Genomic DNA, 13385 nt, shown 5'->3' on the forward strand with positions numbered 1-13385 from the left:
ACAAGACGCTGGCACTGTTTCCTCTCTGCACCGCTAGGCTCAGCCTTTGTGCTAAATAAGCGCCAGCTCTTGGTTTACCAGAAGTGTCGACCAGTTTCTTAGAGAGATTTTTTATAATTTAGTATCAGACGACCAAGGACCTAATGTTTCAAATGCAAGTCCCGCAAATTCATATTCTTATATAAAAGTTAATATTTGATTGAGTAATTGAGCAGCTTCAGATTCATTTGTATATTTTATTTTGTTTCAATAAAAATAAACTAAGATATAGAAAAGTCAGTCCTATTAGAAAATTATTGTTCATAAGTTATTTTAAATATATAATAATTACTAAAATTAAATCGCAAGTGAGAAATCTATTTTTTAAAACCAACATGAAAAACTACTTAAAAACAAATATACTAGGCGCTCAGGATGACGAAGCGTAAAGCAAAATTACCAGGCAAGCAAAAACGTCGCGGAGGTTTCGCCGTTCTGTTTCCCTGATGCCACCCTGGTATTTCATTTTGTGTCGCAGGTAAGTTTTATTGCATGCCAAGTGTCACGATTTTATTAAGGTATTTTGTGAAAAGTCCTTGATTTATTTTTTCCCCGAACTATATATTGTTTATTTAACAATAATACATAAATAATATTATATCATTTACCAAAGAACGATTTCAGATTAAATTAGTATACAAAGACGACCTTAATCATGTTTGGCCCGTTGGCGTAGTTGGCAGTAATCCTGCCTTCCGATCCGGGTTGCGGATTCGAATTCCGCCTTGAGTCTGGGTGTATTATGTATAAAAGTAGGTATTATATATTTTTAAATTTATTTAAAATTACGTCACTGCTAGACCACAGAATCGATTTAGATAAAACCGTAAGAAAGGACTTTTCTATCTAACACCTGCCCTCTTATCGCGTGAGCAAAGCCGCGAAAACTAACTATATATACATCAGACTATATCTCTAACACAGATATTAAGTTGCCACCTTAGAAACAGACGGCCAAGTGTAAATAACAGTTCTTTTGTAAAATGTATTTTTAACATCAACTAACAATTAATCGCATAATTATTCAAAATAAACTTGTTTGTGAAATATATTAGGAAATAAATATTGTATAAATTGTGAAATTATATTATAATAATATCCTGGGACATTATTCACACACGGCCATCTGATCCCAAACTAAGCAGAGCTTGTACTATGGAAACCAGACAACTGATATACTACATATACTACTTTTCTTTTATAAATACATACTTGTATGATAATTACACCCAGACTCCGGACAAACAGACATGTTCATGCACACAAATATCTGTCCTAGGTGGAAATCCTACAACCTTCGGCGTAAAAGGCAAGCATCCACCAACCACGCCAACCGGCTCGTTAAAATATATTATATATTTATAATATATACATAAGAAAAAGAAGAGACATGTTCATGCACATAAATGTCTGTCCTGGGTGGGAATCGAACCCACAACCTTCTGTGTGAAAGGCAAGTATCCACCAACCACGCCAACCGGCTCTTTAAATTACTTAATATTAGCATAAGTGCTACAGTGGTCATTGTTTTGTAGCAATTTCTATCACGTTTCCGTTGTTTATGGACAGACGAGTGAAGCGAAATTATTAATTAATTACCTATGCTTAACTGTGTTAAAAAATATACCACCGCTTCGGAATAACTTTAGGCGTGATAATCACGGATTAATAAATAAGTTACTCTTTCATTTAAATCAACAGTTTATAAATCTTTTTTTAAGTTTTTAAGATATTAATTATTATTTATCAAAAACGTATTAGTTTCTAATAATATTCAGTAAATAGTAACAGCCTGTTAATATCCCACTGCTGGGCTAAGGCGTCCTCTCCCTTTTGAGGAGAAGGTTTGGAGCTTATTCCACCACGCTGCTCCAATGCGGGTTGGTAGAATACACATGTGGCAGGATTTCAATGAAATTAGACACATGCAGGTTTCCTCACGATGTTTTCCTTCGCCGTCAAGCACGAGATGAATTATAAACACAAATTAAGCACATGAAAATTCAGTGGTGCTTGCCCGGGTTTGAACCCACGATCATCGGTTAAGATTCACGCGTTCGAATTTGCGTTCCGTCCAGAGAATTTGAATTGCACTTAACGCATTGCGTACTAGCCATTATTCCACGCAGTCATAATTTTAGTTGCACATATTTATTTAAAACGTCACGTGCATGTAAAAAGTTCTTATATAAATAACTTTATAGAAAAAAAATTTCTGAAATGTATAATTTGAATTTCGAACGTCTCCAAAGCGAACATAGCCTTAAGTAAGTTTAATTATATTACATACATTATATCGCTATCAAATACGTATTGAACGCCGAAAGATAATATCACTAAATCACAAATTACTAAGGGACTTAATAATAATTAACATGTTATCCCCACTTACAATCTATTGGCCACTAATCAAGCGTAATACCTGTAAGCCGTCTAATCTAGACTGTCGCGATGCCTAGCCGGCTAGCTTAGCCGGCTATTGTGGGCCCATCAATAGCTATCCGATTTCAGTATAGCCTTTGTCCGCTATATGTTCAATGTGCCGTTATGAGCGGTGCGAATAAGTGAATTGTTGGTTTAATTACTAATAATTGTCCGTGTTAGATGATTATTATTAATTTATTAATGATTTTAATTGAAAAAAATATGCGTAAACTTATTCAATATGACGGAACAACGAAGAAATGACCTTTAACCTCTATCGTTTCTAAAGAAAAATATTAATAAAATTATCTATTTCCTCTCTAAAAATTAAGTACAGGGTATTGAGAAGCATAAAAATACTTGGCGGTTCTTCTAGTTAGAATCTACATACCGTACGGGTGGTAGTTTTATATTTAATCAGTACTGTAACAAATGAATAAGGAATTATTTCATTATCAATATGAAATTAACATTTACAGAAAGTAATGTTATTATTTTATACAATATATAAAGAAGTTTGAGTTCAAAAACAACTGCAATAAACTAGATTACGTTTCTATAATTAAAGATGACATAAGAAAACTTTATTTCATCATAAAAAGTAAAGAAATAAATTGATTTATATCGCCATTGGGTACAATTAGCTATTGGACGGCGCGAGTCATTTATTTCAGTGCAATATTAACATTTTAATATTAGCATTTTCTTTTTAAGTTTGTTATTTAAATTAGAATCTTTCTAACGTGATTAAAACATGACTGGCAACGTTGCCTATTTTTTCTCATTTTTTTTATGTTAACATTCACCCGATACGTCTTGCGATTATAGATTACATATGTATAACTTAATTTGATTAATTACATACAGATAAGCAATCTTTAGTGCATTTTCTTTGGTCATATATTAAGAAATATGAGGCTTTTCTCCAACGATGTAAACCTGTTATTTTTATTCAATATATAAACGCAATTTCAACAAATTTAAATGTACATATATATATTTCATTTATTGGCATTTTTAAAGCACTAATTTAACAAGTAATTATATTTATCCTTTTAGTTAAATACTTGCTTTTATTATACAAACAAAAGGCAACAAAACGAAACGATAGGAAGTGAAATTTAGGAAGGAAACAACTCCCTGGAGGTATGAATGAAAAATAAAATTTGAAATTCAAATCCGGACGCCTTATCAATTACATGTACCAGGAGCCCAACAATACGAGAGAGCTCTTACCATTCTTCGAATTTGCATCTTCATACAATACCAATTAGGGGCGCGTTCGTTAATTCGACAGAGTCCCAGCGGCGGCGGTTTCAATTCGACTGAGAACCTTGTGTTTGTAACATTGTTTGGACATTTGCATCACTGTTATGTGAGCCTCGTGTCTCGGGTTGTCTTTAACGCGATTTGAATAATTTGATTTTTGTACAAATTAATTTTATTTATCAGTAAGTGGATATTAAGCTTTTATCTTCTCTATTTTAATAATAAGATTAAAATTAACACGAAAAGGACAAAAACAGTAACGCGTTAACGCAGGAAAAGCTTAACCAATCAAATATTTACATTAAACATTCTCTCGAGATGCTGTAAGTGCAATCGAAAGGGGTTCAGCCACCTGTTTACACAAAGGACGTATTAACCCTTCCTGTATGTTATGGCACTTGATTTACTGGCTCGGGAATAGTAATTTCACTTTACTTAATGTATATTACCGGTAATATAATAACCACGAATACTTTGATTGTTATTCACTAATAAATTTATTCTCTTTATTTTCATGTTATTTTCTAATTAATTTAGTCTCATTTTGTTTCAAACAAACAATAGTTGGTAATTTTTTTTTAAATCTCTCTAGCCTTAAGCGTTAACATTTTCGGCTTAGATAAAGTATAAAATTATATTAAAATAAAATTAAAACAAAGTTAAAGGTTGATTACGAAATATAATTTATTAAGTCTGTACTTAAATTTTTTTTAATGAATCTTACAAAAAAAAATTTAATGATCACTTGTAATTTATCCCGCAGCGGTACTAGGCACTCATGCGCGCGAGGAGGTATAAAGTTAATAGGCAAAGGCCGCGCGACCTCTCACCTCATCAGACTGACGTTTCACGTCCAACGTGACATATGGGTGAAGTACTAGCATACTTTCAAAAACGTGTCTAGGCGTTCTTGGAAATCATTGACCTATGTTTTTTTTTTAAATCTTTTTACAAAAGGTGTTCTATTGAGCCTAAATTGTCCAAGACATCATTAAAATATAAACAATTTAAAAAAATGGATAGTTTTGTCTTAAGATGGAAACTACATGAACACATAAAATTATCCATAACGCAAGTGAGCACTGTTTCTAAGATATAAAGAGGCCCACCCATTCGCAATCCTTATATCGCATTTAAATATATAAATCGCATTGCAAAACAAAAAGGGCCGGGTCCATATCTGGCTGGCACCGATGGTCAATTTGTCTGACATTTTATTAGCGCGGCCATGATGCGCCCGCGTCGCACCCACACATTGCGAAACACGTAGGTATTAACAAATTGCACGTGTCGATTTGAATCACGTTTATTACTGCACTAACCCTTTAAGACTAGGATATTGTTTAAATAATGGTATATTTTATGAGAAAATTTTCTAAATGCTTAAAACCTGGTCTCTGACCGAGATGGCCCAGTGACTAGCATGCGTGAATCTTAACCGATGATCGTGGGTTCAAACCCGACAAGCACCACTGAATTTTCATGTGCTTAATTTGGGTTTATAATTCATCTTGTGCTTGACGGTGCAGGAAAACAACGTGAGAAAACCTGCATGTGTCTAATTTCATTGAAATTCTGCCACATGTGTATTCTACCAACCCGCATTGGAGCAGCGTGGTGGAATAAGCTCCAAACCTTCTCCTCAAAATGGAGAGGAGGCCTTAGCCCAGCAGTGGGACATTAACAGGCTGTTACTGTACTGTTACTGTACTGTTGACGGTGAAGGAAAACATCGTGAGGAAACCTGCATGTGACAAATTTCACTGCAATTCTGGCACATGTGTATTCCACCAACCCGCATTGGAGCAGCATGGTGGAATAAGCTCCAAACCTTCTCCTCAAAAAAAGGAGAGGAGGTCTTAACCCAGCAGTAGGACATTCCTAAGCCGTTTCATTGGATAAGATTATGAAAACTTTAAAAATCATTTGGGAAGTTTTTTATATTTAATGATAATATTAGTTGATGGTAGATTTAAAAAACGGTGTTGCTGCGCTCAATTGCTCTGAAGGAGTCAGGGTAGCTATTCTGAATTAATAGAATTGAAATTGTAATTCCACTAGGCAAGTAATAGCATGTAAGTTACTATTTAAATCGGTCATGACTTAGGCAATTATAATTTCTAGTAGCAAGCTTATAAAGTTTGAGATCCGACCACCCCAAGTGGGGTGGGAATCCCAGGTCAGGCCAGTAACAATGATCGAGTGTTTCCGTCAAAAAATTCTTTATTCTTTCTGGGTTTTAGTATATGGTAGAGTTTACTCTCTTAGAAAGCCCGTAATACTGATATCCTTACGCCTAAGTTCAATCGAAGTGCCGTCCATTCGAATTATGAGTGAGGGAAAAAGAGTGCATCTGTGTTTGCACCCATTTGTGAATATATCTCCAAATTAATTGCTCTTCAAAATGGCCGTCATTGCAGAAAGAGGCAGAGGATATCGTCATAACTTCCTCTCAAATCTAATAGAAATTAAATAGTTTCGTCTTAAACTCACTAATAAAACTGAATATACACATAACGGTGTGTAAGGCTAATACTAATTCGTTAAGTAATTTAGCTTTTACCAAGAAATACTCAGTGTTGGAGTAATATTTTTCTTGTATATTCTAGTATTCATTCTGGAGGAATCCGAGTCATTAATAAACGCATTTATTGCGAGGTGCTAGCGGCGCTCGTAAACTTTGATATTTTATACCATTCCAGTCGATATAATCATGATATTTCCATGTGAGCCCGAGTGTGTGACCGTAAAGACGTCTCAGACGGACAGCGTTTTAATGATCTTCGAATAGACTTTATGATTGCATTGATTCATATCGCACCTTTGACAATTAATATAACTCATTTGATTTCATTTTGCCAAAATAACTATAACTTTAAATAGGTATTTGAATAATAATAATATTCTGGGACATTTTTCACACACGGCCATCTGATCCCAAATTAAGCTTGTACAGAGCTTGTTTTATGGAAACCAGACAACTGATATACTACATATACTATTTTTCTTTTGTAAATACATATTTATGTAGATAATTACACCCAGACACAGGACAAACAGTCATGTTCATGCACACAAATATCTATCCTGGGTGGGAATCGAACCCACAACCGGCGTGAAAGGGAAGCATCCACCAACGACGCCAACCGGCTCATCAATGATGAGTAATTTTTATTTTTTAAAGAGTTCATTTATTAACGTTTTTAAAATACACATTGAAATACAACACAAATAATTGGAATAAAATGAAAGCAGATATTATTTATTTGTTTGAGATCGTGCGTCAAATATTAATTATAATATTAATATCGTAATAGTAATTGGAACAAAATAAGTCAGAATAATTAAGCTGTACAATTTGAGCAATCGTTTTTAAAAACGCATCCCATGTGTAGTACAATAATGTAGCTCACAATAGTCGCAACTACGCGTTGGCGATCTTTAAAATACCTAAAACAGCACATCTCGTGGCGGCTAATAGCGGCAGGTTTGTATAAAACTAACTATATATAAGAACGAATGACTTGAACGGTATTTTATCGACATAGAATGAATACAGCAAAGTGTGTGAATCGAAATACGGTTTAATACTTAGATTTTACTGTTATGTTATGTTATTGGTGAGTTCCGGTTTGAAGGGTGAGTGAGCCAATGTAATTAAAGGCACATGGGACATAACATCTTAGTTCTCAGGTTTGGTCACGCATTGGCGATGTAAGCGATGGTTAACATTTCTTACAATGCCAATGTCAATGGGCGTTGGTGACCACTTACCATCAGTTGGCCCATATGTTGATAAAGTATAATTAATAATATCATATATGTGTGAATGACTTGGTTTGTTTGTTACACTTTCACGTCTTAAATACTCAACCGATCATAACTATGGCATAAATTATGGCATTCACGTTATCAGGGGGTACAGAAAAGGACATAGGCCCCCCCCCCTTTCGTAACATGCGGTTAACGCCACGGGCAGAAACTAGTATAAAAAAATCATAATAATCTTCCTCATAATCTACCTTACCACCAAATCATTGCCATCAAGTCATTTAAGTGTAATGCTGTAACAAATATACGAACTGACAAATTACATAATTATCAAACTAGGTATTAAATTACTCACCAATTATTTACTTGTAGTATCGTTAACCCTGTATCTTGTGCCAACTGTTTCTTCTGATCCTCCGAAGGGTACGGATGCTGTAACAGAAAATAATCAGGATAAGACAAATCGAATTTCGCTCCAGTCGTATCGCTAATTCGATTTGATTACATTGTATGGGAATTTCAACGAAATTGCCTTTAGTGTACTTTAGAAGTTCATTGATAAATCGGGTTGTTTTTTATGTGTTATATTTACAATATATTGGGATTTATATATATTTTAGTTTCTCCTTATTTCGGTCAAGAACAAAAGACGCTTTGTATGTCATAATTTTATCTAAAACATTATATTAATTAAATGATATTGATTATTTAAAGGTAAAAGATCATAGGGTGGTTTTGATAAGGAGTCATTCACCCATACAAAAATATACCTCTTCAATGCGTCGCATAACCATGCTCTTTTATATAACGCTTTTAACTCGATGACTTCAAATTAAAAACAGTATTAAAAAGAAATAAGAATATTAACAATGCCCGGCTTTTAAAGGAATTACTAGTATTGCTATTAAACCCTACAATAAAGCAGATAGCTTGTATTAGGAGTAAGTACGACAACAACCCAAGGGGTAATGCAGCCCGCCGCCCGCCAGCAGTAGAGCATTGCGCTTTTGATGCTTCTATGGTTTGACAGTTGCTGGCACACCCCAGTACCACCAATAAATATAGTAAAAAGATAGAGTTATTAAAAATTGTCTTCAAATACTACCAAAGTCACGCACACATATTCACTGGCATAATATTTACACGTTAAACGTAAGTGTGTGTTCGACATAATTATCATTTATCGACCTTTTTGGAACACGGAAAATGTTAGTAAATTTCAAATGTAAAGAAGACATGGGTAGCACGTATCTAATGACATTGGTTTTTGCCGTGCGAGTCGGAGGGAAGGTCCCCGGGAGACCTTCTCTATTTCATGTAACTCTGGTACAACCGCAGGTAGTGTATGTGTAAATTATTAACCGGTTCGAATCCCCGGTCGATACCGGCTGTTTTCAAAACGTGACTATCTTCACAAACTCAAATATGATCCTTTTACATATACTATTTATATATTTTATATATTAAAAAAACCTCATTAATCTACTTGCTACATTATAAGGCTGCACATTTCGAGACCACGGGTTCAATATGTGAATTGTATCTAAAAAGTTATTGTGTTTTATGATAAGAAACTATAAGCTAGAAGTTTGGGAGATGGTATTGTTTACAATACCGTACCTCGGAAAGCACGTAAATTATATTCTGCGCTCTAACTTGTTCCGTCGGGTTTGTTACCAGCGGACTATGAGAGGTGTGATATATCCCGTATGCATTGAATATATAATATTTTGAAAGAAGGTTTTGGTATAGCGTGCTAGCGACCGAACGAGCGAAGATACAATATACAAACGTCCGCCAAGACTGACGACTTTCTCTTTATTCTCCCGTGTGGTCGATGCATTTGTAAATCGCTTAAAAACATAACTCTTTCGTTGCAATAAATAAAAACCAAAAAGACACAGATTTCTCCGATAAGGCCGGTTTCCCAAAGAAATTGATACGTCAGCCGTTACGAGTGTATCTTACACGTAACGCACCATTGTCCGCGTGTGGACACGGCTTTATTATGATTTATACGGACAAGTTGAAAATAAATGGCGGATTAAAGTTACCACACTCGCAGAAATAGCGTTATCAAGCGTTATCTGTTGTGCGAACAATGCGACCGTACACAATGTTAGGAAACTGCAATATTTACTATGTTTTTTTTTGAACACGCAACGGCAAAATTATTAAAAAATGGCGGCTATATAATTCTTAAAAATTGAAAATTTGTAAAAAATATCTTTCGCAAACAAATTATTAAAGTAAAATCGGAACACGTTTCCCAATGAAATTTATATATATATATATATATAATGACTACTACTATACTAATACCACATTAAGAATAATGTGAATCATTTACATCGAGTATGTATATATATTTGTATTCTGAATAACCAAACCGTCAAACGCGAGAGTATCTATAATGCATTCATGGTGAAAATTACACGTAGAAAGACAGCAATCCCATTTGAGGGGTTGTTATGGGGCGAATTACGCTCCGTCCTGTTTTATGTCATCGTAAAGCAATAATCTTGGCTGTTTATTTTAAACCTACGCTCTATAAAACTGACAATATTGTTCAAGATGCGAATAAACATTCAGTAGAAGCTCTGGAGGGTATTAAAAAAAATTACGAAATAAAAAAGTTTATATATGTCTAAATGTTGCTAATATAATTTATCAGATTGACAAATACGATACAGCTTAAGTTATTGTTATTAATTGATGTAATATTCGATTTGATTTGAAATAGTGGAAATGTGTAATACTGAATAAAACCCATCAAATATCTTACTTTCATCAACAATATTTGTAGAGGACAATTTTCGGTAAGTACCCATAGTAACAGCCTTTGTATGTCGCACTGCTGGGCTAAGGCCTCCTCTCCCTTTTTTGAGGAGAAGGTATGGAGCTTATTCCACCACGCTGCTCCAATGCGGGTTGGTAAATACACATGTGTCAGAATTTCAGTGAAATTAGACACATGCGGGTTTCCTCACGATGTTATCCTTCACGGTATAGCACGAGATGAATGATAATCACAAATTAAGCACATGAAAATTCAGTGGTGCTTGCCCGGGTTTGAACCTACGACCATCGGTTAAGATTCGCGCGTTCTTACCACTGGGCCATCTCGGCTGTAGTGCCCATACTGATTAGAAATAAACAATTAATGAGCCATCCATTTTTTTGTTCTGTAGCTTATAAACTCTGACACTACTAATACGACCTACATTCTGATGATACATTTGAGCCCTTTACATTTAACGCGGGTTAAGTTTCGTTGAGTTTTAACTAAGGAACAATTTGTAAAATAACATTTGTCACAATCAAAGCATAGATTCACTGAATTCAGCCCAGTCCGAGGAATTACATCAGCGCGTGACGTCATCCTTGTTATGAGTTTCAAATAAGTCATTTTTTATCTTAACAGAATTCTTTTATATTATTTTCTTTCCAGTAAATTATTAAGCAATTCCATTGTTCGCAAGAACAATTCATATTAATAGTAAATAGCTTGACCGTATATTTAGTTATTATTATTATTTAGTCAGCAATAAATTATATCCACGAGGAATACGACGCAACTTGACTTAGAAGATGAAATAAGAAACTTTGCCATGCTGTCTTACGGCAAAAAAATAGTTTTGATTACTTAAAAGGGAACAGTGAAATGCTTTAACGAAATAGGTTTATACCAATTACCACCGGGGAGGTCCGACCTTGTTTATTATTACAATTGATCGACTTCAGCGCACCGCGGCTAATGCATTAATGCAAGATATACTTCACCAGGATGTTTATGATCCATGTTTGCTTTATTGAAAGATGGCGGCGATGAAATAATTATAAATTGCTTGATTGATTTCTTTCGTGTTATTGATTCCGCTTTGTATGATAAAATGTGTAGATAATCTTACAATTATAATTACATTTTAATGTAGAAGTCATCTCTCATTTTTGAAAAAATATTTGTTACTTTTTAACTTGGTTCCATCAGTTTTTGCGCGCTTTTTTCGTCGGCGGTCGCTTCGAAAATCGAAAAAACATTATCATAAATTTATGATGCCTATTACGGTGAACATAAAAACAGGAAAATGATAAACTCAACGGACCCGGCCAGGTAACGGTGTTTGTCAAATTTATACGGGACCCGGAGTTTTTTTGCTGACGTCCGTCAATTATTTTTAATTTGCAACGTTTGGCTCGTGGCCACCTTTTAGAACGGGTACCGCGAAGACACCGCAATAACTCTACAGTATTTCACAGCCTTAAGCAGCCAACTACTCAAAACAATGAGTACTGTATCGATCAATCATTTATATGAAAAGTAATAAAACAATATATGAAAAAAAACCTTCTCTACCCAATATAAATGTTCCTATCATTCGCCAACCATTGCACCAGGGCATCATAAACTCTATTGAGATATCAAATTTCGAAAAGCAATCCTGTAGTTTCCACCCTCATAAATCACAACTGCATTAAAATCACGATTATACAGGGCATAAGTTAGCAATAAATCGGGTATCGGGAGTGAAAAAAGCATGAGCCCCTACGGTAAAAAAGGTTCGAAAAATTCGCCAGCGAACTATAAATTTTGTTTTGCTATGGAAAGAGAAACAATCCATTTGTTGGCGCCTAAATCTATGGGATAGTGGGTGGGGGGATATGGAAATTCGTTACGATGAAAGTCGTGTGCTAGAAACGTTAACAAAAACTAGCTAGCTTTTAATAACTTAATTTTTTTTCAAATATTTGTTTAAGATTACAATTTTTGAACAAAAAAAAAATCTTCATTCACATCAAACTTCATTGAAGACTGATCGCTCTTATATATCTCTTATATAATTATATAATATAATTGATATAAATATAATTGATACTTGTTTTATTATTCCTTATGTTTTGTATAAAGTAAATGTTACAACTCTCTAGCTTGAACTACGTCCAAAAAACAATATTTTACGATAAAATAATCTCAGTGTATGTTGAAAAATTCATCTGGCGCCGCGAAGCAGAAATTCCCTAATGATATGCGTGGCGGCATAATTCAGCCGGAGTGTGTGTATTTCACAATTTCCCAGCTCTTGCCATAACAATAATAATATATTCAGGACCTCGGTGATTTTCGAATGTCGTAAGAATCATCGTGCGTGTCTCGACGGGGCGCAACACGGTTCGGATGAAGTGAATTTTCCTTGTAGTTTGACATTATTTTTAATATTTTTTTTAGCATATTTTTAGAGGCTACTTGTTAATATTAAACATGAGCTGGTTTTATATTATATCTTATTTTTACAGTTGTGACATGCAATTACGAAGCTTATTATTCGACGTATGTATTAAGGATTTTTTTGTTTTAAAATTGTCTCCTTCAACTTTTCCAACTCAGATACTAACGTACACATACTACATATTTTGTAAAACATAAGTTTTTTAGTCCTAATTTGAACGGGTAGCAGTATCGAGTTGATGTATTAAATTTTTCTCTTTCGAGACGTGACGTTTCGGATTGAGCTAAAATATGCATGCCTTTACCTCGTTGTACGTACGTGCCTCCAGTTTTCATAGATGGTAAAACTAATAGTAGTGTGTCTTGTCTTTTGATTATTTTAAGAGTTATGACGGGACTTACAAACAAGATAGATATATTTTTTGAGTGATTGAACCTTAAGGAATATATATTTCTTGTATATAAGGATCAGTTCACTGAGGATGAATTGAATAAATTTTAAACAATTCAATTACGTCTTACTTCGCCGGTATCATTTTGAAATTTAATTCAAATCTTACCAACTCATTCGCTTAGGGACACAAGAAGTCGTTAAGGGCGAAGGGCGACCACAAATAGACGTCAAAAAACCGGGCCTCTCGACTATGGGGCTGTT

General features: G+C 34.5%; 1 protein-coding gene across 6 annotated transcripts in view; it reads right to left on the reverse strand.

Moving 5' to 3' along the window:
• Positions 1–13385, reverse strand: part of LOC126775891 (homeobox protein homothorax) — a 258601-nt gene that overhangs the window by 56617 nt on the left and 188599 nt on the right. For all 6 annotated transcript variants that reach the window (XM_050498054.1, XM_050498050.1, XM_050498053.1 and 3 more), the window contains one exon: positions 7859–7935. In XM_050498054.1, the coding sequence (XP_050354011.1) occupies positions 7859–7935 (77 nt within the window). The remainder of the gene's footprint in view (positions 1–7858; positions 7936–13385) is intronic.

The sequence above is a fragment of the Nymphalis io genome, chromosome 19 (genome assembly GCF_905147045.1).
Source record: "Nymphalis io chromosome 19, ilAglIoxx1.1, whole genome shotgun sequence".
In the NCBI taxonomy this organism is placed as follows: domain Eukaryota; kingdom Metazoa; phylum Arthropoda; class Insecta; order Lepidoptera; family Nymphalidae; genus Nymphalis; species Nymphalis io.